Source organism: Lontra canadensis, unplaced genomic scaffold (assembly GCF_010015895.1).
Source record: "Lontra canadensis isolate GAN:19392208 unplaced genomic scaffold, GSC_riverotter_1.0 scaffold91, whole genome shotgun sequence".
Lineage (NCBI taxonomy): Eukaryota > Metazoa > Chordata > Mammalia > Carnivora > Mustelidae > Lontra > Lontra canadensis.
Window position 1 is genome coordinate 3,895,630 of NW_022631085.1, and position 27,861 is coordinate 3,923,490.

The following is a 27,861-nucleotide window of genomic DNA, read 5'->3' on the forward strand; positions in this document are numbered from 1 at the left end:
CCATGCCTGCATGGATTCCCTGTATGTACAACGTTAAGTTTGATTTTCTGTTGATCTGTCTCTTGTCAGTTTGATTCTTAGTCCAGCTAGAAGGACCCTGAATGGGGACAGGGATTCTTGCTGACCCCAGACTTGGCAGAAGTGCAATTTTTGTAGCAAAGGGCCTGAATATTTTCCATAAACATCCCCTTCTGTGGTACCCAAGCCCTCTATGATTGAGAGGGTCTGAGGGCGGAAAGAGGCAGCCAGCAGCCCTTCTCTCAATGTGCCTGCCCCCACTCTGGCGATAAGAAGTGAAGAGTCTGGCCCAGTCCATCTGCTCGAGGCCCAGTCTTAGCCCTCCCTCCCTCCCAGCGTGTACATGGGTATTACTTACTCATCCTTGAAGCAGGATGTGGGGAGGACGTGGGGACGCTGCGAGCCCACAGGGTGCAGGCGGGAGTGCTGGACTGGCAGTCCGGCCTGGGTCCAGCCCCACGGATGCCAGCCAGCCTCCTTGTGCTCATCTGGAAAGGAGAACAGTAACTGTGCAAGGCACTGGGCCAGGGATGTGCAAATGGTGCATGGTGTCCCCAGACCCGCTGTGCTGTGACACGGGGAAGGTCAGGCAGGCCTGGGGCCTGATGAGCAAGCACAGGAGGAAGGAAAACACCCTCCATCCTTTAGGGTTAGGCACCGGAGGGTGGCTCGTTGGCGCCACGCTCACGTCAGGCGGGGGGACTTCAGGGTCACTAGGCTGTAGGGGGCAATGCAGATTTCCATCACGTTTTCAAAGCAGTTCTTTTTTCTGCTTGGTAGCACTTTTATCTATATAAAAACCTTTATTTTGCTTTCAAGTGATTGCTTCAAACTTTCGGGTGCAAAGTTTGAGGGAAATCTTCCAAAGGTCCAAAGGATAAATGAAGGGTTCATAGAGTCATCAAACAACACTGGGCGCAAGCTTACCTCTGCGGGGCCGATCTCCGGGCGGCTCCCGTCCACACCTGCTATCTTTACACTGGAAGGAAAGAAAAGGCCCTGCTTCATCTCATTCGTATTTACAATGACAGCACTTGGTGTAATTATACTTGCTGTTTTATACATCAGAACAGGACAGTAAGATCATACAGTGCGAGGTCAATGTACAAAACGTTTCCTTGAACAAAAGGATTATCCTGGATATTAAATTCCCGAAAACAAAACAAACCAACCCCACAACAATCATTGTAAGTGGCACCGAGGCAGCTCAGCCCCACGTGAATTACTCTCCGTTATTGCCTGACATCCTACTCAATCCCCAGCCCCGAGTCAGGAATCCAAACTCGTAGCGATTATACGTGGAAAATCTGATGACAGTGTGGTCTCACATGGAATCCTTTTAGATGCTTCACTCTGACAAACCTTCTAGCAACTCTTTCATAATACAGAATCGTCCATCAGATGTGGGCTTTTCCTCTGTATTGTTCATGTGCAACTGTCTATGCCTATGACAAAATCTTCTCCTAGTTTTTTCCCTAAATTCGCCTTAGGGGACAGGCCTGGCCCCAACAAGCCAGGTCTCCAGCTCAGCCCTAGGCTGCAACTCGCGCTGGGAACCTCTGTCCAGTGGGATCACCGACGCAGCAGCCTTCTGCTGTCACCACACTGCATCCTCTGGGGACCCAGGTCCTTGAGAGCCGCGGTGGACCGGGCCTCCCTGGTCTCCGTGAGGAGGGTGGCTGGCTGGGAGGTGCTGCCGCTGTGTCGGCCGAGCTCTGGGCTGTCAGTCCCTACTGCCATGATGCCAAAGGCAGAGGGAGAGAGGACCTGGTTGGAGCCTCTGACAGACAAAGCAGCACCTTGTTCACGAGGCGTAGAAATAGGAAGTCTGCCCGCCCCCCCCCTCCTGCTCAAGCATCAGTGCTCCGATGTCAAGGAGGCCAGAAGAGTCCCCCAGGGCCTGGGCAGTGCCAGTCACAACACCTGGGTTTCCAGCCGTCGGACTTCCTTGACCACGAGATCGATGTTAATAATTGGGTTGAAGTACAGGGCCCAGTAAAATAAACAGTTGCAAACAAACTGAGGAATGAGGGGCCAGAACATGGCCACAAAAAGCCCCTGTGTTGATACTTTCCAAAAATGGTTCCACATCCTCTGAGGCACGGTCCTGTGAAAAGAAGAGAAGCATCTGAGAGGTGGAGTCGTGATGCCGTTTCTAACGACGGTGCCAAAGGGCTTGGGCCCCGGGCCTCCCCGCAGCGCGGAGCCTGGCGGCTTCCTTCCTGGCCCTGCTGCCCGAGGCGCGCCTCTGCCTGACCAAGCATCCTCAGCTCCCAGGATGGGGCTTGTGCCTGGCCCTGGTCCCCACAGCGGGGGAGGACCCTCCCCACCCCCGCCCCCAGGACAGCCCCACCTGCTTGGGTGCTGGGTCACACTTGTATGTGTTTAACGTCCGTGTTTTCTCTGTGAGGTTGTAGGCTGCAGAGTCCAGACTGTCTGTCTTCTTTACCAAAACATCTGCAGCGCCCAGCAGAGAGCTAGGGGCTGGGAGTGGGGGGGGGGGGGGGTGTCAATGAACTGTGAGCCTGAATATATCAACAGGAGGTTCCTGTCAGGTTTGGGGACTATTTAGAGGGCTGTTACTGACTGACGAGGCCAAGAACTCTGTGAGTCATGGGATGTTTAAAGCTGTAAGGATGTTGGCGTGCGGCTGTGTTTCTTCTGCCTGCCCAGAAGCCACCCGCCCCCCCTTCTCCTGGAAACACGTTCTGAGCTTTCCTTCCAGTGCCTCCTGCCCCTGTCTCTTCCACGTGGTCTCGGTGGAGCTGAAGCAGCCCCTGGCTGGGGGGCGAGGGCATACCCTGGCACTGGTGATGGGTCCGGTTGGGCATGGGACCCAGGCGGGGCCCGTCAGAGCTAAGGAGCGGGAGCCCCGAGACTGTAAGTGCTGCGGGGAAAGAAGTGTGCTCCCTCCAGCGGGGTCACTAAGCTGCTCCGATCCATGCCCGGAGTGACCATGGGCCCCGCGCGGAGAGAGAGCTGCCTGAGGGTGATCAACAGAGCTGAGAGCAGGGCTGCGAGAGGGAGAGGGTGAGTCCTGATGACAGCGTTTAGGTCTCTGGGTCCAGCCGTGCAGGAAGTCTTGGTGGGGTCTTTCTCTTTTTGGGAAAGCCAATTCAGGCTGGTTTCGATCACAGGCAACCAAGAGTCCCGACTCTGAATGGCTAGCCCAGGGCTCTCATTTCATGCATTAATCCCAAGAAGCGATTACTGTCCTGATCAGTGGCAGGATTAGAACTCAGGACCACGAATTCCTCACCAGATCTCTTTATGCTCTACTACTGTGCCCTTTCCATAAAGTACCCTCTTCCTCTCACTTACGTATTCCTTACTATGGTCCTTCATGCACACCTCCACCCCCAGAAGTACATGGTGTGTTATTTCATGGGGATAAAACACATGGAGACACTCTTGAATAGTGAGCACCACGAAAACTTCCCCACCCCCAAACATGAGGACCGTTTCCTAATTGCTGCTTTAAGCAGTGTTTCTAAACCGGGGCCCAAGGAGTGTTTCACGTTCACCTACTACTTCAAAGAGGACCCTTCCACCACTTGGTAAAAGTCTTTCTCAGTGCCCGCTGTTCCAGCCATCTCCAACCTAAAAACACACTTACTTCAGTTCACTTCTTGACCAGATCCTCCAAAAGGAGAATAATTCCAGAACCGAGAGTAACATGGCATTGACGATGAGAAACCGTGACGTCCAGTAATGGACCTCCAGCCAGTCCCAAGCAAATTCGGCAATCAGCTGGTACGGAAGGAAGGAGTACTTGACAAGGAATTCTCTCCACTGTTTCCATGTGGGCTCTCTAAGATCCTTTAAAATAACATAAAAATAAGCACAAGTGGACACAAAAAAAATTGTGAGGATTGACTTTTACAGAAAACTTTACATTTATGAAAACACCCACATACCCAACAACATAACAGGAAATTTCCAACCATCAGCTCACCTTATAATAACTAATCTTACACCGGACAAATGTTATCAAAGAAGCTGAAGACAGATGCTTCACATGTATGGAATGCAGGGGAAACCCGGAAGTAAAAAATCTAAGCATGAGTTATAAATAACGAGGTTGCAATGAATTGAAATTAGGACAGTTTTTAAATTTCTTCCTCACTGCATGGGTAACTCAGACAATTTTCTAAATCTGACATCTTAGCTGCCTTGGAATGATAACAGATCCTGGGAAAATTAAACATACACTTTGAAAAAGTAATTTTGGGGAAAATAAAAAGCCCTAACTACAGATATTAGCAAACAATTAACCAGAGTATTTAAACAACTCATGGAGGCATCCAGAAGGCTTACAGAAACTACATATTGCAAGAAGAAAGTGAGTATGCTGAGTGGGCAGGGGTTGCTGGGGCTTGTTAGAATGGAACGGTAGGGAGGTCTCTGGCTTGCAGTGCAGCGAGGACAGGTAACAGCAGGAAACGGGATAATGAGATAAACACTATGCATAGCGGCTTATCAGCAGGCTTTAAACTACATCCAAGGCTCAAGTCAGTTAGGGAGATGCTTGACAAGTACTTTAAAAAGGGTCTTTGGAGATTTAGGAATCCTGTTTTAATATTTATGGGTCTGGATCACATGACGATTCCTAGAACCATGTGACTTTTGATTTCAACAGATCAAAGGGACTGCCCCAAGGGCAGGAATGCGAAGGACATCACCTGAAATGACCAACCAGATACACAGAAATCACTGAGTGGGATCCACCCGCCATTCTGGAGGACTCCGTGGATCAAACTGAAGACACGATAGCCAAGGTGGGCAACTATCCCTGCCAGGGGCCTGTGCCAACTCCCATCACCGAGGTGGATGAGGCTTACTTTCCTGAGGCCACTGGGACGGATGCTTACCCTGCCCTGTGGGAGGATAAACCATCATCCTTTGGGGATTCTCTTGACAGACAGGTGGCCAAGCTGGGAGGTCCGCAGATCTAACCCTCGGGCAATCCAGACCTAGGCTATCTTCTTTTAGAACAAAAGCAATGCTGTTTCTTCCCCCCTAAATATTTCAGGTCCAGAAGGTAGCCCCTCTTGCTGTGTAATGCAGGAAATAAAACCAGCTTCTGGAAGTGGGGAGGGTCTGCTTTATGTTCTCTTACAGGGTTTCTCCTTGCAAGAAAAAAACGAAGGCGGGGTGCTGTTGGCTCTTCCATGACAGCTACAGTCCCGTCTGTAATTCCAGACCACACTGAGGGGTGGCAGAGTAATTCCATTCAAGGCGCCCTGCAGACCTACCAGAAGCCTGGTGATGATGTCCTCCCCAGAACTGTCTTCTTGCAGCGGGCAGATGGTGTGGATAAAGGGTAGGAAGGTGTCCTTGTAGTCAAATAGATAGAGGTACAGCAGACCGAGTCTTGGGGAGCTCTTGAGGGCATACAGCAGGAACAGGGACCTGCCTGGGTTCACAGCCTGCAGAGGACAAGGCGGGTACAGGGCCCCGTTACAACAGAGGCGGCCGGCTCCCCAGTTGTGCTCCTTCAACAGTCTCACGCCCTTTGCCATCAGCCTTTCTTGTGTAGTTTTCACAATGGATGGATGGATGGATGGATGGATGGATGGATGGATGGCAAGAAGAGTCCAAGTATCAGTACGTTGGGCTACATTTAATAAAGACCCAGTGTTCCTCCATGGCTTTTGTAGGAGGGGTTGTGGGGAGCTGAGATACACACTCCTAGGCACTGCCAGTAAAACCCAACCTTTCTGGAAAATAATTTTGTAAACCATATTAAAGAGCCTTAAAAATGTTCACTTTAGAGGCACCTGGGTGGTTCAGTTGGTTAAGCATCTAACTCTTGGTTTCAGCTCAGGTCCCGATCTCAAGGTTGTGAGATCGAGCTCCTGCATCGGGCTTCACGCTCAGTGGGGAGTCTGCTGTGATTCTTCCTCTCTCCCCCTCTGCCCCCTGCCCCTACCGTGTGCTTTCTCTCTCTCAATAAAAAAAATTAAGAAATGAGAGAATCACAGTATCACCGTTTTGCAAGTAAAGAATCAATGATCATGGTGGCGGCCACCGTCAGAAAGAAACAATCAGATATCATGAGCCTCTTGATGGAAGAAGATGCCACCACATAGGAAGCAGTCTTGTCAAATACCTAAACCAATGCAAGCTTCCAGATTTAACTACTGGATTATGGGATATGCAGGAGACAGCAGAACCTGTCAGGTGACACCACAGAGAGACAATCAGCCAAATTCAAGATGTGGGGAAACTACAGCCAAAACTATCTCGTTTTCATAAACAAATAAATGCAGGTAACGAAAAGAGGGAGGGAGAATCCACACACTACAAGAGACTTGAGAGACACGATAACCAAATGTAGACCTTGCTTCGAACAAATGGACTAGAAGAAAAAAGTATGCAGTACATTTAAATACTGACAAGTTATTCGATATCAGGGAATTTAGTTTTTTTTTTTTTTAAAGTTTAAAAAAAGATTGTATTTATTTATTTGGGAGACAGAGAGTGAGAGAGAGCATGAGTTGGGGGGTGGGGGGGAGGAAGGGGAGAGGGAGACACCGACTCCCTGCTGAGCTGGGGGCCCCAGACACGGAACTCGATCCAGGACCCTGGGATCACGACCTGGGCTGAAGACAGAATGCTTAAGTGACTGACCCACCCAGATGTCCCCAGTTTTGTTTCTAAAGGAGTCTTTACTTTTTAGAGATTCGCAATGAAATATTTACCTAAGAAAAATAAGGTATCTTAGATTTTCAAAAGTCAGGGGAGGGAGTAGGTGGGGGGATCACGGAAATAAACATGACTGTAAGTTGCTGCAGCTGGTAAGGGTACTTGGCAGTTCTGTACCGTCATCCTACTCTTACGTATGTTTGAAATTTTCCATAGTAAATATCACTGCAGCCTAACGTAGGTGAGAAAGAGACATGTAATTCATCATTCAAAAATGTTTCCCAACCTGGTTTTTTTTTTTATTATCCCCTTTTAAGGAGACTTTTAAAAACATTTTTTTCTTTTTTTCATAATCCTGCCTCCCCATGAAATGTGAATACCACAGATAAACTATACACCTGTTTTTGCACTGTGGTCTGTTGGAGGGGGTCACAAATCACAAACTATTTAAGACTTTTTAAATTCTTCACCGCCTCCACCAACCAATTGCCTTGGGGCCAGTACTGTTCTTGTCGAGCATTCAAGATCTAAAGGAGAAATGGTCCCGGAAATAAAGTCAAGAGTATGGCCAGCCACATCACGGTTAGTACAAGAGAGAGGGAGATGAGCAGGTGACCTATTTGTGGGTCTGGGGTCAGTGTGAGTGCTGAGCCAGTGCGCATGCTTGGCTACTTCCTATCAGGAAGGAAGGAAAAGCCACCACCCTCGTTATGATGAGAGCACTTCAACGGGGAGCTGTTTCTCCCATGTCTACTGAGAACAGAAAATGCACCCGGACACTAGGGCTGGAAGAATCTTATCACCTTGGAGAACTGTCAAATGGCCAAACCCGGGGAGCGGGGAGGTGTGGGTGCTGGCAGCCTTGAAGATCTGAAGGAGCCAACTGATAAGATTCTGCCTGGGTCCAGAATTGCGTTCCCATTTGCTTGGGTTAATAGTAAGATTACTTTTATGTATTTTAAATAAAGGGTCAGCAGTAATGCAAAAAGCAACAAATCTTCTATCTCTATGCCCATTCTTCAAAAATTCTGAAACGAGTGTTTTTTTAGTTTTAAAATACTATGTGTACATGGTCAACACAACGTATTCCAAATGGCACAGAAATGTATTGACAAATAAAATTCTCCCTTCTGTCCAAGTATCAATCCCCAGAATGAAAACGAAAACTTTAACAGTCTGTGTATTCTCTGCATAGGCAAACATAAAGATACATACAAATTGTGCCTATTTTCCAATGCGCTTTTCTGTATTTGCAGTTAACAGTGTGACCTGGGCTCTGTTCCTTACTGGGACACCCAGAGTCCCCACCTCCTACCTTCTTCTGTAATGGCTGCACGTACGGCTGTGCCCTCCTCACTTAACCTGTCCTCACTTAACCAGCTTCACTGGTTTTCCACGTGCTGCTATTACCAAAGATGTGGTGGTAAGGGTCTCCTTGAACGATGTTTGGGGATTCAGAGCAGTTCTCACTATGACTCTATGAAGTCACTTACTGAGGAGATGGGCACATGGAGCCCAGGTGCCTGCTGCTGGTCCACATCCAGCGTGCCCTGGAGGAGCCCAGTGAGGAGCGTGGCCGTCCTGCCCTTGACCCCCAGACCAGGCTGCCTGTGCTCTAAGCGCAAAGAAGTGACGCCACAGGTCACAAGATAGGTGTGGTTTAAATTTTAATAGTTATTGATAAACTCCTCTCCACGGAGACCGCACCAGATTTAGGATGCACAGAACACACGAGTGTCTCTTTCCTTTGATTATGATGCTCTTATCCCTGACAAGACCAGACGGGTGAAAACGACACCATCTGCTTACCTCAGTCTGCGCTTCTTTAATTATGAGTGAGAATTCTTTCCCCGTGGACTTAGGGGCCATTTGTAATTACTTTTCTCCATGCTGCCTTTTTTAGGCTCTAAGTCTATTTTATAGTAAAACGTGTTAGTTTTACGGTCCAGTATTTGCTGAAATCCTCTCTGTGGTGCAGGCACGGTGAAGAATGGTTTATCTGCAGCTCGTACGTCTGGAGATGTGTACTGCCTGGGAGCTAGCAAGCCCGTTCCTCAGTATGTAACATCAAGCATAAGAACGTCCAAAGAATTTCCAGAGCAGCACTGTGTCTAACAGCGAACATGGAAAGAACCCCAGGTTCACTGACAGCACAAGGCCTCAACGAGCATATGCTTGAAAGAGAAAGTGAGTGAACTGGGGCCAGAGAGGTAAAAGCTACTTGCAGAAGGACACGCTCGGTTCATGGCCCTTCCGTGAAGGTGAGGGACCCGTGAAACAATGCTCCTTGTGCCTGCATACGCAACCCCCGACACAGGTAGGGGAACGTGCCCAGTAAGGACCCCCGGCTCAGCGGCAGGAGGGTGGGGAGCTGGGGGGTTGAGGGGTGGCTGTGATGTTTTCCTAAGCAGTGGGCATGCCAATGAGAGAGAGGCTATTCTCTGTATTTTTCTGGATTAAAAAAAATTAAGAGTTCACCTTATATTCCCAGAGATTTTGAGGAGGCTTCACACCTAGGGCTTTGACACGCTCCAGTTCCAGGAGGATGGCTCTTCTGTGGCTGCTGTTTTCTATGGTATATGGCGCCCTCGAAAATTCTTCCTCTGTCAGGGTTAAAAGCAACCTGTCGGGGAGGGGGAGCAGCAGGGGGAGATTGCTTTTGAGATTATGTACTGGAGGCAAACTCACAGTCAGTCTTACATCCTATCAGCACAAATGCTTTAGCCTTGAGTAAGCTAAGACACTTAGTATAGGACACAACAGTAGTAACAGCAAACCACTGAAAGCTTAGTGACTCTGAAACCACCTGCACAAGTCATCACTGATCCATTTAATAATTCTGCCCAGTATGTGGCATGATGGCCGTTTTGTGGCTGAAAAAATGGCTTGGAGGAATATAGTGGCTCAGTCAAGGCACAGTCTGGTCTCTTTGGCACCTCATCTCTGATTCCTGCCCCCCCGCCCAATACATAGGCTGACCTCTCACATACTGCCCTGATTTTCAAAATGTGTATCTATGGGGAAAAAAAAAAATTGGAAAGAAATCCAATAAAATGTTCTGATTTTGAGAGTAGCTGTTTGGGGGTAGTGATTTCGTGGGGAATTTGGAAACATTTATCAAAGTTGGAAAGGTTTATGTGCTTTGACCCAGAAATTCTAGTTCTAGGAATCTATCTTCTGGAAGGAAGGCAATTACGCAAACATGTATTCAGTAGGTAGGGAAAAAAATTTTTTTTAACCACAATTGGGGAGAGGCGCTAATTCTTACAAAAAACAGATGATTCAAGTGGGAGCATTTGGTTTTCCCAAAGGAGGGTCAAGCACTGAAAACCCAGTTTCAGAGGGCAGTGAGTAGACGGCTGTCCAGGACAAGCAGATTGTGGCCCCTCTTAGCACTTCGTGGTGAGCTAAGTACTATCCCTACACAGTCCCTCCGGGGAAGGAAAGACTCCAATAAAGATGGACAGTGCTCTGGAAGGGGTTGAGGGCGAGGGGATATGCTGATGGGCAAGAGGCAGGCCTCCCCACAGGCTGCCAATTGATTGTGGGAGTTCCCTGTATCAGAGCATTTCCTACAACATTGCTTGGAATTGCCTGGAACGGGAAAAAGGAAACCACTCAGATCTGTTCTGGTAGAGATCAGTTAAACAGACTCCGGTATATACACACACATGCATATATATATACACATATATAAACACAGGTCTGCTTGGTATAATTATATTTTCAGTTTAGACAAGTAAATAATACACCTTTATGTGTACCTCTCTATAAACATGGGAAAAAAATCTGGGAAGATGTCCAGAAAGATGACAAACAGAGGTTTTCCCCAAGGAGTAGAATTCTGATGCTATTTTACTTCCGATACCTTCTAGTTCTACATCCTTATTTTTAAGGATGTAGTAAATACCTGCTTCTCTTATAATAAAAAAGCAACAAACAAAATATCATTACATAAAATGGCTTAGCTGCTTTGGAAAAACAATTTGGCGGGACGCCTGGGTGGCTCAGTTGGTTAAGCAGCTGCCTTCAGCTCAGGTCATGATCCCAGCGTCCTGGGATCGAGTCCCACATCGGGCTCCTTGCTCGTCAGGGAGCCTGCCTGTTTCTCCCTCTGCCTCTGCCTGCCATTCTGTCTGCCTGTGCTTGCTCTCTCTCCCTCTCTGACAAATAAATAAAATCTTAAAAAAAAAAAAAAAAAAAAAAAAAAGAAAAACAATTTGGCAGCTCCTCAGAAAGTTAAACAGAAGGGGTTACTTCATGACCCAGCAATTCCACTCCAAGAGAGTACTGAAAGGGCAGGTCTACACAAAAACCCGTACACCGAGGATCACAGCGGCACTGCTCGTAACAGCCCCCAAATGGAGCCAACCCAAGTGTCCAGCCGTGGAAGGATGGACACACAAAATGCAGGTCAGGCGCAAACTGGAATATTACTCAGCCATAAAAATGCACAAAGTATGGACACCTATGACAACTTGGATAAACCTTGAAAATACTCTGTGAGGGGAAAAAGCCAGAACTAAAAGGTCATGAATATTGTCTGGTTCCATTTATACAAAATAGTCTAAACAGGCAAATCCATCGAGACAGCAAGGAGAATGGTGGTCGCCGGGGAAGGAGGCGGGCATTTTGAGGACTGCTGGCAAGAGGAAGACCTTTCTTTTGGGGGTGATGAAATGTTCTAAAACTAGACTGGGGTGACGGCTGCAGCCATCCATGCAGGTACTGAATACCATGAGTTGCATACTTTGGATAGGTGAATTTTATAGTCTGTGGATTACATCTCAATAAAGCAGCTTAAAAAAAATGTCCAAATATCTTGCTTCTCACCTTCCATTTACTCTTTCCGCTAAAAACCTGTCTCTGTAGAGAGAGGCCCACGGGCCCAGCTGCTCCAGCCAGAGGACAACTTCTTCTGCTGTCCACTTGGCCACAGCCTTGTGGACCAGGAGGTCGTGCTCAGATTCCCTGCTGCTCCAGTGGTACACGAGCAGGACCACCTGGAGAAGAGGGAGGGCCCGTAACATACAGAAAGGTCAGGAGGACGGCTTCTCCATCTCAGTGTGGGGCAGGGGAGGGAAGGGGCTGAGCATGAAGGGAATGATGCCACGCCAGTATGAGGAAGCAAAGAGAGCCAGGGAGCAGAACTCTTGGTGTGGGGCAGCACTCACTGCTGGGGGTGAGGACATGAGGGAACAGAACTCAGCACTGCACCCTTGACCCCAACATCTTGGCCGAGATAATGGACTTATCATGTGCTCTTTTTGCTGGAAAATGTGTAACTTTTAAATTGTTGTAGCATGGAACTGAAAAGAAGATGGTCTCTCCATGGGATGTTAGTAAAGTGCCGTGCTTGAGCCTGGACCAGCAAGGTAGACATGGTCTTGCATCCCAGCTCTAACACCTTCCTGCATTGGTCTCTTCACCTCTAAAATGGGAACAACAGGGGCACCTGGCTGGCTCAGTCAGTAGAGCAGGTGACTCTTGCTCTCGGGGTCATGACTTCAAGCCCCATGCTGGGCATGGAGCTTATGTGAAAAATAACGATAATAATAATAAAAAGAAATAAAGAGATAAAATGAGAGTAATAACGGTGGCTACTGCAGAGGTTATGAAGAGCATGAAATGGAACAAAGCTAACAATAACTGAGCTCTGAATGTGAGGGGGACTACGCCTGGACGCAGCAGCCCCGAAGAATCACGTGACCCGGCTGATCTCGATGCATGCACTGAATCATCGCACGAGGTACGCCATCAATTTCAACGGGATTGACTTCAGTGGAAACTGTGGGGGCCTGGGGGGCGCGGAGAAACACACTGATAAACTTACTGCCACACCAGTTAAAGCGGTGAGCACCCCGGAGAAGAATCCCCCACCTCTCTGTGGATTCGCTCGGCCTGTGTTCCGAGCTAAAGGAACCTGATCGTGCCCGTATTTCTGAAAGGCTGCAAGACTCTGGACTATGTCATTATTCTGGTGAATGTCTTCATGTCGCTTTTTAATGGCATCAGGAAATAATTTTTCAATGGCATCCCTATGGAGAATAGTAAAAAAAAAAAAGTCACACAGTTGTTTGTCTAAATCTTATAATATCTAGAGGCTAAAATCAAACTAACAGCCGATATTTGATAATATACAAGCACTTTAGAAGAATGGATAAGAAGGCTGGTAACAGCAAAAAATGAGAAACAACTTACAGGTTCGTGGTTAGAGAAATAGTCAAATAAAAACGTGGTCTATTCACAGAATGGAATGCTACATGGTTTTAAAAATGAATTTACTAGGTATCACTTGTATCTAGGTGGATAAGTTTAAGACATACATATTGTTGAATGAAAATAGTAAACTGTAGAACCACCACTGATGTGAGGAAATGTTTGCATTTCCTACTGGCACACATATGTATAAAAATATTTTTAAAAATCTGAAGGATATCATAACTAAGTCATAACTGAAATGACTCTGGGGAAAAAAGAAAGGAAGGATGGCAAAATGGGGAAGGAGAGGTCAAAGGGGTCTTTATTTAACTTTATCAGTAATAACTCTAATTTATTCTTAAAAAGAATATAAACAATTGAAGGTATCTATGTATTGCTTATGTTATTAAAAATTAATTCATAAAAAAGAAAACACGTGGAGTTGAGTAGTAAGAGGAAGACCATTAAGTCCTACTAAAGGGCTCCCCATTTTTAATTACACATAATCGGAGAATCTTCCTACAGTTTAAGATCAACCTTCAGGTAAACCAGGCTGACAGGTGAGAGCAAAGTGTCTGTAAATGTATTGCCGATGAAAAAGAGAATGTTAGGTTAATGTTTTCAAGGAACTTTCTGGTACTCTGTTGGTAGCAAGAAGGCAAGAGAAGGAGAACAAGGATTTTATCCTCAAAGACCTCACAGGTACATTATAAATATTATGGGCAGAAGCAGAAAAGAACCTACCATCTGAAAGGCTTTACCATTTGTTTACAAGACTATGCATGAGAAGCTACCGCTACTGATATGAACACTGGAACAGAGTTTAGTCAAAGATGAAGAAAATTAGCATCATATTGATTTGTACAGAACTGTGCAGTTATACCACTTTCTCTGTTAGACCTAGGGTGTCCTTGGTGGAAACAAATCAATAAAAAGTGTTACATGACAAAGGATTATAAGCAATGGTCTGATACTCAGAATTTTTTTTTCCCCTTTATGATAAACAGTAACCGGTCATGGTCCCCTGTGAGGAAGGGATCTGCAGTCCTTGAGCCCCCTGACTCACATCGTTCTAGATCTAGGACGACCACAGCGGCGGCGGGGGGGCGGCTCTGCGCGTCTGGCCCCCTCAAACATGGCCGCTCCCATGAAGAGAAAACACACTGTGCAAGTGGATGCACCACTGATATGGACTGAGCATTACCTGAGGAGAATATTGACTTTGGGGAAACCTTCCCATTTTTCTCTGCATTCCGGACACTCTGTTTTCTTTGAAGAGGCCCACCATAAAGCTAGGCAGTGCCGGCAGAAGCTATGCCCACAGTTCAAGGTGGTGGGGTTAACCAGGATGTCGTAGCAGCAGTGGCAAGAAAATTCACTAACGGAAATCTGAGGGCTGGTGCTCTGGAGGGGGTCACCATTCTCATGGGTCATTGTGCTCAGATCGTTGTGTGGAGGCTCCTCCATCTCTTAGCAAATTCTGAGATCCACAGGCACAGAAAGCTTCAGACTTAGAAAAATGTTACAGAGCATCATTAAATCTAGAAAAAAAAAAAAGACAAAAACAGAACTAGGACAACTAGTTTAGCAGGTGTTTGAGATTACTGCCATTCTATTAAAGCTAATTTTTAAAACATTTTTTAAAAAATTTATTTGACAGAGAGAGATCACAAGTAGGCAGAGAGAGAGAGAGAGAGAGAGCGAGCGGGAAGCAGGCTCCCCGCCGAGCAGAGAGCCCGATGTGGGGCTCCATCCCAGGACCCTGAGATCATGACCTCAGCCAAAGGCAGAGGCTTTAATCCACTGAGCCACCCAGGCGCCCCAAAGCCAATTTTTAAAGGTAACCAATATAATGTCTAAAAATTCACATTCTATAAACCAAATAAACCGTCGCTGAATTTCTTTCTGCTCTGTCATACTTCTGAAAATCAGGTGAAGTGAAACAATGCAGTGGAAAGTTTGATGGACTTGGGGGCGGTGGGGAGTTCTAGACCCTTCTCTTCCACTAACTTACTTAGAAAAATGTAATTCCTCTGGCCTCAGTTTTCCCAATTGAGTTTCTCAAGTCCTTTCACATGTATGATTAAAAAACAACAGCTTTTTTGGGTTAGTAAAATGTCTGGAGTTGGCCAAAACACATGTCCTTCAGGTAAATAAAGACTTTTTTTATAAAAAAAAAAAAAAATCTGCCTTCTTGCTAGGTAATCATTTCATAAACATGTGATTGCAGAGGCTCCCACAGATACAGTACCAAAATGGTGAGTGAACCCTTGTTTTCCTAAATGCCCTGTGTCATGTCAACTCCCCTGGGGTTCAATCCATATCAGTCTGAAAACGTCACACCCTCTGGACTTGGCCAATTTGGCGCCACAGGAACATGCTAATGTTGCCGATAAGCAAAGAGCAAAGGACCATGCTCTTCTCTTCCTTATGTGGATCTTAGGAGATTGTTTAATGGAGAGGCAGTATGGCGCAGAACACCACGGAGGTAGAATTCCAGCTCTTTGATCATGTGCTCTGTGACTATGTTTAAGTTACTTGAGCTCTCTGAGCCCTGTGTTCTCAGTGGTGAAATGGTGGTTAACAGAAAACTTCAAGGCTTCTTGTGAGCATCAGAGACTGAAAGTAAAGTGGCAAGGATGGTGTAAGGTGTCAACAGGGGCTGAGGAAATGATTATTCACGCTGTCCCTAGCATTACAACAGTAGAGATGCTGGCGGGTAAGGGTTTCTCCACCTGGCTATTGTGAAGACAAAGGAAGTCAATCACCCACAGTGGTTACGCAGAGAGGGCTCTTCCCACTTTCCGGGGTGCAGTGGTTAGGAAACTGGCTCCAGGGCAGGGCTGCCTTGCGCCCTCTGCCATTCACTAGCTGCGGGGACTGGACTTCTTGGAGACTCAGCTTCCTCGTGTTGAAGTGGGGGTGGTAATAGCATTTAGCCCCACGGAGAAGGTTTAAGAATAAAACATGAAAATGCAAGTGAAGTGCCTTGTCCAGAGTCTGGCATGTGGTAAGTAAACCAAGTAAAGTAGCAATTCACCTGCTTTTCAAATACAGCCATGAGGGGCGCCTGGGTGGCTCAGTGGGTTAAAGCCTCTGCCTTCGGCTCAGGTCATGATCCCAGGGTCCTGGGATCGAGCCCTGCATCGAGCCCTGCATCGAGCCCTGCATCGGGCTCTCTGCTCAGCAGGGAGCCTGCTTCCCCTCCTCTCTCTCTGCCTGCCTCTGTCTACTTGTGAGCTCTCTCTCTGTCAAATAAATAAATAAAATCTTAAAAAAAAAAAAAAGTCAAATACAGCCTATATCGCCTTTTACTTATTTTATTTATTTATTTTTATTTTTATGATTTTTTAAAAGATTTTTATTTATTTATTTGACAGAGAGAGAAATCACGGGGCGCCTGGGTGGCTCAGTGGGTTAAAGCCTCTGCCTTCGGCTCAGGTCATGATCCCAGGATCCTGGGATGGAGCCCCACATCAGGCTCTCTGCTCCGCAGGGAGCCTGCTTCCTCCTCTCTCTCTCTGCCTGCCTCTCTGCCTCCTTGTGATCTCTGCCTGCCAAGCAAATAAATAAAATTAAAAAAAAAAGAGAGAGAGAGAGAGAGAAAGAGAAATCACAAGTAGGCAGAGAGGCAAGCAGAGGCAGAAAGAGGGGGAAGCAGGCTCCCCGCTGAGCAGAGAGCCCGATGTGGGGCTCGATCCCAGGACCCTGAGATCATGACATGAGCCAAAACCCAGAGCTGGATGCCCAAGTGATTAAGTTACCCAGGGGCCTGGAACTGTATCACGTTTTACAGAGTGATGCATAATACTTACACAGAGCACTAGATTTTAAGCAAATCTGGGGGCACCTGGGTAGTTCAGTCAGTGGAGCGACTGACTCCTGGTTTCTGCTCAGGTCGTGATCTCAGGTCCCAAGACCGAACCCAGCGACAGTTGGTGCTCAGGGCAGAATCCGCTTCAGATCTTTTCCCTTTCAACTCAAAGAATAAACACAACTGAATTTCAAACTCAGTGTTAAAGTGGAATAGAGATTCCTCATCAGTATTAAAAAGATAATTAAGTAAAGATAAAGTTAGAAGATTAAATATAACGTATAAAATTTTTAAATATAGTAATTAAACTAATATGCTATTCATAATAATAAGTAACAGTAAACAGGGGAACAACTTCTGTAGAGGCCCAAACTTTTTTTGGGGGGCGCCTGGCTGGCTCAGTTGGTGTAGCATATGACTCTCGATCTCGGGGTTGTGAATTAGAGCCCCATGCTGAATGTAGAGGTTACTTAAAAATAAAATCTTAAAAAAACCCCAAAACTGTTCTTTTTGGAAGAATTCAAATAAATATTCTTAATGACAAATTAAATAATTTCTGATAATCAGTCATATTTATTATTTGTATTTTGAGAAACATTAAAAAAATACCTAAGTGCTTTCCTTTGGGCTGTCTCTTCAAGTTGTTAAGGAAGTGGGAGATCTTATCCAGTTTTCTAGAAAAAGGAATCATTGTGATAAAGTAGTTCCTTTATCTGGCTAGTGCTGATTAAACAACTGCCATGAGAACATTATCCCAGGAAATAATAATTGATCCGCTGCTATTTATTTATTTGCTTATTATTATTATTTAAAGGTTTTACTTATTTGAGAGAGAGGGATTGAGCGCATGCGTGGGGGTGTGGAGGGGCAGATGGAGAGGGACAAGCAGACTCCTGCCAAGCAAGGAGCCTGACATAGGGCTCAATCTCAGATGCCTGAGATCATGACCTGAGCCAAAGGTAGACGCTTAACCAACAGAGCCACCCAGGTCCCCCGAACCACTGCTATTTATTGAGCCTCTCCTGCGAGCTGGGCATTGGGTAGGCCCTTTACGTACATTTAGGATCTCATCTGGATTCAGGGTCAGAGGAAAGATCCTGAGGCTCCCAGTGAGGACTGGGCAGGAGGTCAGAAAAGAACCTGACTTGGGCACTGCTGTCAGAGTCTCCATGGGGAGCAGCAAGTGACCCAGAGCTACAGGTCTGATTCCGGGTCTTATGTGCCTAGTTAATGACAGGTGGGCCAACAGGAACACATAAAGGTTTCTGGGGCAACGAGATCAGCAAAGCTGTGCTTAAGGATGATAAATCCCCTAAGGAAGGAGGGCCAGACTAGGATAGCTTAGAAATAAAATGTTTACCACTTCTGGGACGAAGGTGACAAAAAATGAAAACAGCAAAGGAATGACAGGTGATAAAGGATCAATGTAGCTGAGAGATGTTTAGAAAATAATTTATGGGGCACCTGGGTGGCTCAGTGGGTTAAGCCTCTGCCTTCGGCTCAGGTCATGATCTCAGGGTCCTGGGATCGAGTCCCGCATCTGGCTCTCTGCTCGGCGAGGAGCCTGCTTCCCCCTCTCTCTACCTACTTGTGATCTTTCTGTCAAATAAATTTAAAAAAAATAATAAAATCTTTAAGAAAAAAGAAAATAATTTATGGGCTCTGATGACTAGAGAGAAGGAATGATCAAAGATGCTGCCTATGTGTCAGAGCTAGGAAGAAAGGTACTGTGATAGAAATGGGTCACTGTGAGCACATGGGGCCAATCTTAGAAAGAAGTGGAATTTTAGAAAACTTAAGTTTGAGGTGATAAGACTTGCAAGTAGAATTGTCTAGTAAGCAGCTGGAGACACAAAACTGTAGCTGGGAGTTAAGAATGAGGCCAAGCATATTCATTTCAGAGTAATTTGCAGAGAAATGACAATATGTATTGAAATTCATTTCTTACCAATTAGCCTTTTATTTATTTGTTTTTAAAACAATTTTTTAAAAGATTTTATTTATTTATTTCACAGAGAGAGAGACACAGTGAGAGAGGGAACAGAAGCGGGGGAAGTGGGAGAGGGAGAAGAAGGCTTCCTGCTAAGCAGGGAGCCCCATGCAGGGCTCAATCCCAGGACCCTGAGATCATGACCTAAGCCGAAGGCAGATACTTAATGACTCAGCCACCCAGGCACTTCTCTTTTATTTATTTTCTAAAAGATATTATTTGTTTATCTAAGAGAGAGAGAGCAAATGCCCATGAGTGGGGGGTAGAGGCAGAAGGGGAGAGAGAAGCAGGCTCTCTGCTGAGCAGGGAGCCCAATGCAGGGCTCGATCCCAGGACTCTAGGATCATGACCGAGCCAAAGGCAGACGCTTAATCGACTGAGCCACCCAGGCGCCCCAAGACCCAAATTTTTATTCAGAAACCACAGCTCTTCAGAATGACTCAGCCTCAGAGGCTGGCTGTACTCTTCAATTCTGTGGTATTCAACCTGTCATTTCAAACTTGTCTCTGTTTGCAGTTTTGCAGACTTTTCCAAACTCAGGCGTTCTTCCCCCTTAATTCTGAACTAGGTAATTAACACCTGTCACTTCATGTGACGCTTAAACACAAACCAAAGTGTATCCCTGGGAACAGGGCACAGGGGGTGGACAGTGGAATGGATCTCCTCCCCCAGTCCTCTCTGGAGCCTCAGAGACAGGGAGAGAAGACAGTAGGCGACAGGGACATTCTAATGCTTACTTGTGAAGGAACTCAGAAAGAGCCAGGAAACCCAGGGCACCTGGGTGGCTCAGTTGTTAAGTGTCTGCCTTCAGCACAGGTTACGTCCTGGTGTCTTGGAACCCAGCCCTGCATCAGGCTCCCTGCTCAGCAGGGAGTCTGCTTCTCCCTCTCCCACTTCCCCTGCTTCTGTTCCCTCTCTCACTGTCTCTGTCAAATAAATAAATAAAATGTTTAAAAAAAAAAAAAAGAGCCAGCAAAACCCTCTCAGCGCCTGCTGTGGGCCGACTTTACAGAGAACATCCCAAAACATCCTCAAGAACACTGGTTTTCTCAAAGAGGCCTTTAATCATGGTCATGGCAGGAGGGGTGTGGCCCCACAGCTTGGGACTTTAGTGTCTGAACCACATTTTATCACTTAAGAGGTACTTCTTCCTCTGAAAGTGCTGCTTTCCCTCATTAAAATAACCCAAAAGCAGATAGACAGAAATAGCAAAAGATCAAGGAACTTTGGTTAAAATGTATACTCTTTCTCTGTCAGCTTTCACGTTTTGAATTGAGGGCAAACTAATGCTGAAACTAGCATTATTCCTATAGCGATTACTATGATTCCATGGTAATCAAAGTCTGTGCAGTTCCTAGTTTGTTAAAGATAATCTTAAGACCAAGTTAGTGGCCATTTCAGCTTTTCAAAATATGACTTAAAAATACATTTTAGATGCCACTGTGTGGTTTGTTTTCTCTCGTGAGAAATAAACTTTCAGAGCTGGTAAGGTAAGGACCATCTTTTACCTTCTAGTTTTAAAAGGCCAATGGGTCAGGGGCATCTGGGTGGCTCAGTCGGTTAAGCGTATATATTAAGCGTATAGCATATATATTTATATATATATATATAAAAGATTTTATTTATTTATTTGAGAGAGAGAGAGAGCATGAGCAGTGGGCAGAGGTAGAGGGAGAAGCAGACTCCCTGCTGAGCAAGGAGCCCAACATGGGACTCAATCCCAGGACCCCGGGATCATGACCTGAACTGAAGGTAGATGCCTAACCACCCAGGCGCCCCATTAAAGATTTATCTGAGAGAGAGAGAGAGAGAGAGAATACAAACAGGAGCAGAGGGAGAAGGAGAGAATCTCAAGTAGGTTCCCTGCTGAGCACAAGAGCCTGAAGTGGGGCTTGATCTCACAACCCTGAGATCACGGCCTGAGCTGAAATCAAGAGTTGGACACTTAACCAACTGAGCCACCCCCAGGATAAAGACTTTTTAAATGTTCTACAGCCCTCTGCTTCCTGGAGTGGTTCTAATGAACCCAGGTGAGCCTTTCCAAGGTAAGGCAGTATTCCTGCCATGAGCTTCCACTCTCTGTGTCCTGGAACCCTCTCCACGTGGGCAGCCACCACTCCACTGTGGTGACATCTGGCCTTTGGACAGGCTTTCACAGGGTGTTGGCTCCTTCTCCCTTATCGTCTTTTTCCTTCCTGCACCTCTCTCCCTTCTCTTGACTTTAGTACCAGTGTTCAAAAAAAAAAAAAAATTATGATTTCACCTAAAAATCCAGACTCCTGGCTTCTGCTGAAAAACGTCAGAGGACCTGGCAAGACTGGGATGTCATACGGAGTTACAAGACTCAGCCTGAGCTGAGTAACTCGGTAGCTGCACCCTTCAGATAGGGCATGTCTGCTCAGGTTTGCTACTCCCACCCATCTGTTTTCCTCATTTCTGTTTACTTCCTGACCTAAGGCATATTTGTGTGAATTATCTGTGATTTCATGACCTCTCCCGTCATTGATGCCTTCAGAGTCTATGGATGAGCACATGAGGTTTCTAGGTTAACTGGTCTTAGGCTAGCAAGCTTAAGGAGTTCTATAAGCAAACAGCTTCCCTGTCTCTTGGCGGGTTGTTTATCATCGTTGCTGAGAAAGTGCCTCTGAGGTCTTCCATAACCTCTTCTAAATTACTGCTTCTACTCTGTTTTACAATCAGAGGCTAGATATCCCTGTTCAATAGATTCCATAGGTGAAAGTCTCTGGATAAATCTGAGGGCAAGTCTAAAAATTCCAAGTTGGCTTTATTCTCATCATACCCTCAGAGACCAAGGTCAAAATGAATGCAGTGAGAGCTTTTGGGCTCATCTGTGTATCAAATATTTAGTACAGGCCTTTAAGACACCTGGTTTAATATTTTGGGGGTATTTATTTCCTGGTGCTAAGAAACAGTGTAATTTCCTTTTTCTCATAAGAGCTAATGTTTAGGGGCACCTGGGTGGCTCAGTGGGTTAAGCCTCTGCCTTTGGCTCAGGTCATGACGTCAGGGTCCTGGGATTGAATCCCACATCGGGCTCTCTGCTCAGCAGGGAGCCTGCTTCCCTCTCTCTCTCTGCCTGCCTCTCTGCCTACTTGTGATCTCTCTCTCTGTCAAATAAATAAGTAAAATCTTAAAAAAAAAAAAAAAGAAGAGTTAACATTTATTTGCACCATTTAACAGAACACTTTGGTTTTAAAATCAGAAGACAGGTTCTGAGTCGCAGCTTCACTATTTATGAGCTATGGGATTGTGGGAAAATTAGTCATTCTCTCTAAGTCTCCCGTTAGCATACGTAAGGAATGGGGTCACCACCACCAACCTCACAAAGCTGTCCTAAGCATTAAGGAGACACACATAAGCAGCAGCACGCAGGAAGTGTTTGGTAAATGTGGTCTTATAACTGTCCCTCAGAACAATGTGTTACTTAAAATATAACTTACAAGAAATCGTATTAGCCATCAAGCATGTTTAGATACGGCCTTAAGAAAAACATGTACTGGCAACAGGCCTCTGCAGGAGAGTACGGTATGTGTCCTTGAAGCTGAGCAGCTGGGGATGCCCCGACGGCTAAGGGCGGGACATTTTCAGGTTATCCCCCCTTCCCCGGAGAGCACCTGTGGCTAATTAGATGTGCCCTTTGAAGGGGCTTGCTCAACTATAAATTTTATACTGCTTGACCAGACCTATTCTGCTTTTCTTCTTGCTTATCTATGACTTATAATCAATGTATAACCCCTATTCCTTCTTGTTTATCTACAAAGCATATGATTAATGTATAGCCTTTCTCGGCTCCTTTGCTGATTACTGTCTATATCTAAAAAATACGGGACTGAGGAGTTGTTCGGGGCGACAGTCTTTTCTACTGTCATCCCCTGCTCCCCTTCTCTTGCAGCTGATTTGTTTGTGCCTCATGCTTCTCCCGTGCACCGTCAGGAAGTGGCATGGTCTCTTCTTCCCCATCCAGGTGTGTGACACTTCTCATACCGTGTAGGTGAGGAGGAATCTCAAAAGTTGTCCCCAGGCTCATGCCATATAATCAACAACTTGTTCTGACATCTCACCAATGGAACTTTTTAAAAAAAAATTATTTATTTATTTGACAGAGACAGATCACAAGTGGGCAGAGAGGCAGGCAGAGAGAGAGGGAAGCAGGCTCCCCGCTGAGCAGAGAGCCCGATGCGGGACTCGATCCCAGGACCCTGATATCATGACCTGAGCCACCCAGGTGCGCTCACCAATGGAACTTTTAAAACACTTGCAAAGCTATTACTTCCTGAGGAAAATACCATCTCTAAAATTTCAGTGTCAAGAAATGGCAGAAAGTTTTGGAAAACATGAATATGTAAAATATGACATGAACAAACTATATAGTTGACCTTTTCTAAAATGTCCATGGCCTTGGTCTGTTGGCACAACTGATAGGATACAGTGATCACAGTCTGTTGACTTGGGCAATTGCAAGATCTCTATCACTGTAACCTTTTCTATGTTTCCCCTAAGAAATACCTAACCGACATGCTATAGTTGCCTGAAAAATCAATGAAGGAAGAAAAAGGGCTGGGATATAAACAATCTCCCAATTATTCTGAGTGATTAAAGAACCTGCAAGGAACTTGGCTACTGCTCCCACGGAGGGGCAATTGTTTGATTTGCTCAAGTACTCATCTGTGGCTTCATCTAGAGGAGCTGACATTACTGGTGTCACCTACTGGATTCCTTATTCACCCCAACAGCAATTAATACAGTAATTTGCATTGGATTTATCAAAAAAGAAGCCATTAATTCTGAGTTTAAGTGGAGAATTTTTCCCCTTAGCTTATAAAGATTTCACATTAATGACTGTTAACTTCTTAAAAGTTATAATCTTCAGGGACGCCTGGATGGCTCAGTCAGTTAAGCTACTGCTTTTGGCTCAGGTCATGATCCCAGGGTCCTAGGATTGAGTCCCACATCGGGCTCCTTGCTCAGCAGGGAGCCTGCTTCTCTGCCTCTACCTGCATTTGCTCTCTCTCTTTCTCTGACAAATAAATAAATAAATAAAATCTTTAAAAAGTTATAATCTCCAAACTGCTTTGTTCCATGGTAGATAACTACCTCTTTATTCAACAAAATGTTCTAACGATAGTACATACCTAACATTTTAAGAATAATCCTTTGGAGGGCTAATTTATTGGAATTCCAGCCTGAAAATAAGATCTCAATCATTTCTTAGCAAAGATGTTTCAATGCAAGAATACAAACATTCTGGCTTCATATGGGCCTTTACTTAGGCTATTTATTTCTTCTCATTACATGTTATGTGGCAACAGAGAATAATGACAACTGCTAATATTTACTGAGTCCCTACAATGTGAAAGGTAATCCTATGAGATAACTATTACTCTCATCTCCATTTTACAGATGAGAAAATGGAGGCCTCATTAACATAGGGCAGAGCCAGGTGCTGAAACATGGTCTGAGTTAAAGCCTGACCTCATAATACTACATTAGTCCAACGAAGTAGTCAGTAATGGTTAATGGTTCAAAGGACTAATTTGCTCCTTTATGCAGCTACTATGAAGCTGAGAAGTCCAAACTGAGGGAAATAAACTAGGGTATGACAACACTGCATTTTGGAACATCAACTCCAGCTTATGGCTGTTAGGGTGAGCTTGAGTTTCCATGAGATAAATAAGCAGGAACAGTCACAAGAGAAATAGGGTGAGAGGGGCGCTGGCTTGCTCAGTCAGAAGAGCATGTGACTCCAGATTTCAGGATCATGAGTTCCAGCCCCATGCTGGGTGTAGAGATCACTTAAGTAAATAAACAAACTTAAAAAAAAGAAAGAAAGAAACAGGTGTGCTTCTGGGGACACACTATAAACACTGGCAGAATACTATAGACATTTTAAACGCAAAGAGAGTGACTGCACACATCTACTGACTATGAAATAAAAAGAAATGTGTCCAAATGGAAGCAGGCCAGGGGCAGAAACGGCAATAAAAAGAGAGTATTATGTGCATTTCTTGCAGGCTGCAGAAACTGGCGTTCATTACTACAAGAGAAGCATTTCTGGGCTCTTACCATATCAACTCTCATCCAGAAGATTTTCTTTTTGGAAGGAGTCAGAAATTACTAGGGGAAAGGTAGCTAGCTAGCTCACAGGAGGCTGACTTGCTGCCTGGACGCGGAGGCTGCATGATTTACTGCTCGTGAGTGGTGCTGGGCAAGAGAACATACTGACAGGTGTCCTGGCTTTCCATGAGACGCTTTTGTTTGTGTTATGTGGCATATACTCAATGACCTGTCCTGTGTTAAAAGCCATAGAAGTCTAATAACATGATTTAAAAAAAAAACCTGCTTAGTGAGCATACTTCAATTATCAGTTTGAGTAGTCTTTCCCTCCCATCAAATCCTGAGCTCAAGATCAGGTATCAAGCTACAGAATTCTCTCATCATTCCTGAAGTAGCTGGCACAAAGACAGGTTCTGGATATTTTAGAAGGAAATCAAATCAACATGTGTCTGACTCCTATGGTAGTAATTTCTTTAGAACTTCTGAAAAAACATCCAGAAGTTTGGTGAACCTGAATAAGGATAACTGAGAGAGAGGTCCAGGAACATGTATTTTAAACAAATTCCTTAGGAGAGTCTTATGCACACAGAAGTTGGGGACTAGAGAGCTGTTACATACTAATAAATAAATGCATATACCTAAATATATACTTCAGACAAGGTATGGGTAAGGTGTGAGCAAAATAAAGTTTAAATAACACTTCCAATCTCATTTCCTCTTCTCTCCAATCTCTCCTCTGACCAGTGCCCAAATCAAAACTCAAGCTCATAGTTCTGAGCTTATCATTTAAGAATCTTTATGTCCTGCCAACAAACCAATGCGACTTTTTAATGACTTTTTTTTTTTTTCCTTAAAGCAGGCTCCATGACCATGGTGGGGCTTGAACTCTTGACCCTGAGATTAAGAGTCCCATGCTCTGTAGACTGAGCCAGCCAGGAGCCCAAACACAACTTTTTAATTAGAGCACAAAGGGCACCTGGGTGGCTCTGTGGGTTAAGCCTCTGCCTTCGGCTTGGGTCATGATCTCAGGGTCCTGGGATTGAGCCCCACATCGGGCTCTCCGCTCAGCGGGGAGCCTGCTTCCCCCCCTTCTCTGCCTGCCTCTCTGCCTGCTTGTGATCTCTGTCTCTCTCTGTCAAATAAATAAATAAAATCTTTAAAAAAAAAAAAAAGCACAAAGACTGGAGCCAGATTGACTGGTTTTAAATCCCAGCTCCACAAATTCACAGTGTGACCTCCAGCAAGTCACTTAATCTCCGTGCCTTAATTTCCTCATCTGTAAAATGGGGATATTAATACCACATTACTGAAAGGGGTGCTGATAGTATTAAAAGGACATACGCATGGCACTCAGAATAGTGCCCTGCACAAAAGTGCAACATAAATGTTAGCTATTACTATTATGATAACTATCTCCTACTACTCATCTAGTCACAGATGACACTTTGGTCCCATCTCTTAATTCCTGCTCCTTGGGCATTTTCCTGTATCACACTGTTCGGGTCATCTGTAATGCAGTTCCACACCATCACTGGGTCGAAGGTTTCAAATGACAAGATCCAAATCCCCTGGCACTTGAAAGTCTTTAATGAGTAACTCTCCTCACACTCAAATCAACCCTTTCTGCCTCTGTGCATTAACATAACATTCATTTGTGTGTGTTTCTTCACCTCCCAGGCTGTAATTTCCACGGAGAGTCTTGTATACTTAAAAAGGTATGTTCTTAGGCATAGAGAGATGTGGGTTCCAAACGGTTCACATTTATTCTTCCTGAGCCTCTTAATTCCCATTCATAAGTTCAGTATCTGCTCTGAAGGAGGTTTAAATGACAAACTCTGTCCATAGGTACTCAAAGAGTCTACTGAATAGTAAGACTTACTAATAGTTGCACATACTGAGCTCCAGCCACGTTAGTAGTGTCAGCGTCGAGCACTAGAGCACACAGTTTTCCCCACATGTTTATGGAGACAGGCGGCGAAATGCGGAACCCATCAGACACCTAGACTGGCTGTTTACAAAACAGCCCTCACAAGAACAAACCAAACAACCTAAATCCGCACGTGCGCTCTGCGCCGGCTCTGGGATGTGCCCCGGGAAGAGAGTAAAGCTTCTTCCTATTGGCCTTTCCGAGGATGACATCAAGACCACCCTCCAAAGGACCGACCAATGGGCTTTAGCGGGGAGGACCCAACGGCGACAGCTGAGGGCATGACAGCGTCTGGGCTCTTTTTCCCCCGCCACCAAAGTTGGGGGGTGGGGGCAAGCCGCCCTGGGTAATGACAGGGCCTCCTGCCCCGCCAAAGATCCTCAGTTAGACACAATCTAAGTCCCATGTACCCCTTTTTATTTTTTTCTTTTAAAGAAAACTCCCTTTTGCACAAGTTTCCATTAGGAGCCGTGAGCTCGGAACCACAAGAGCTGGGTTCTAGCTTAACCCCAGTGAGACTTTTGGGGTTTCACTTTCCCTTTTGTGCGCATCTGTTACCCTATTTTATAACGGGAGCAATCGCTTCGCTGTAGGGCAGGAACTACCTCGCCCATCAGACCCGAAGTTCAGTCTATCAGGATCCTGATCAATTCCGGACGCGCCGCCAGAGGCTGCGGCAGGGGCTCCTGCGGGGTGGGCGTCCCTAAGTCCCCCCTCCTCCACAGTGTATGGAAGCCGATGCTCCCTCCCTCGCGCCCCGGGAGGTCCTGGAGTCGCCGGCTCTGACCCTGACCCCCGAGGGGACGCAGGCGAGACCCGGCGACCCGCCATGCCGACGTGGTGCTCTCGTGAAGGGACTGGGGGAGTTGGCCACCCGGGGGTCCGCGCCTAGTGGCCGGGACCGCGGATGCCCACGACCCGGGCCCGGGTGAGGAGCCCAGCGCACCTCCTCCGACCCGTCTCCCATAGCCGTCTTCCACACGCAGCCCCGAAATCGAGCCCGGGCCTCCCCCATTCCCTCCCCCGCCACGCTGGGGCTTACCACTCGGCTCCTTCCCGGCCCACCTGGCCGCCCGCCGCCTCCCGGACCCCGCGGAAGCAGAAGAGAAGGCGTTCGCTTCACTCCCGGAAGTAACTAAGGACTGACTGCGGAGAAGCGAGCCCCCGGCCTGCGACCATAGAGGAGAA

At 46.0% G+C, this 27,861-nt stretch overlaps 1 protein-coding gene across 2 annotated transcripts; it reads right to left on the bottom strand.

The window, feature by feature from the left end:
- Nucleotides 1-793: 793 nt before the first annotated feature.
- BFAR (bifunctional apoptosis regulator) lies at nt 794-27,786 on the bottom strand. 2 transcript variants are annotated; one of them, XM_032836262.1, is made up of 8 exons: nt 27,716-27,786; nt 14,072-14,408; nt 12,500-12,704; nt 11,500-11,669; nt 9,145-9,289; nt 5,274-5,447; nt 3,635-3,837; nt 794-2,125 (listed from the first exon to the last, which is right to left on the bottom strand). In XM_032836262.1, exons 2-8 carry the CDS (start codon nt 14,332-14,334, stop codon nt 1,933-1,935), a joined length of 1,353 nt encoding a protein of 450 aa, XP_032692153.1. In that variant the 5' UTR covers nt 14,335-14,408; nt 27,716-27,786; the 3' UTR covers nt 794-1,932. The 2 variants fall into 2 exon arrangements, with proteins under 2 accessions (XP_032692153.1, XP_032692154.1); XM_032836263.1 differs by lacking the exon at nt 27,716-27,786 and adding an exon at nt 23,825-23,879.
- Nucleotides 27,787-27,861: the final 75 nt, after the last annotated feature.

Bases quoted from the DNA above. Each gene is read 5' to 3' on its own strand.
- BFAR (XM_032836262.1), bottom strand. From the start codon at position 14,334: ATGGAGGAGCCTCCACACAACGATCTGAGCACAATGACCCATGAGAAT. The intron at 11,670-12,499 runs GTAAGTTTATCA...CCTCTTCTCCAG, and splicing joins CCGCTTTAACTGGTGTGGCA to GTGGTCCTGCTCGTGTACCA. The intron at 5,448-9,144 runs GTGAACTCTTAA...TGTCCTCTGCAG, and splicing joins AAAATCTCTGGGAATATAAG to GCTGTGAACCCAGGCAGGTC.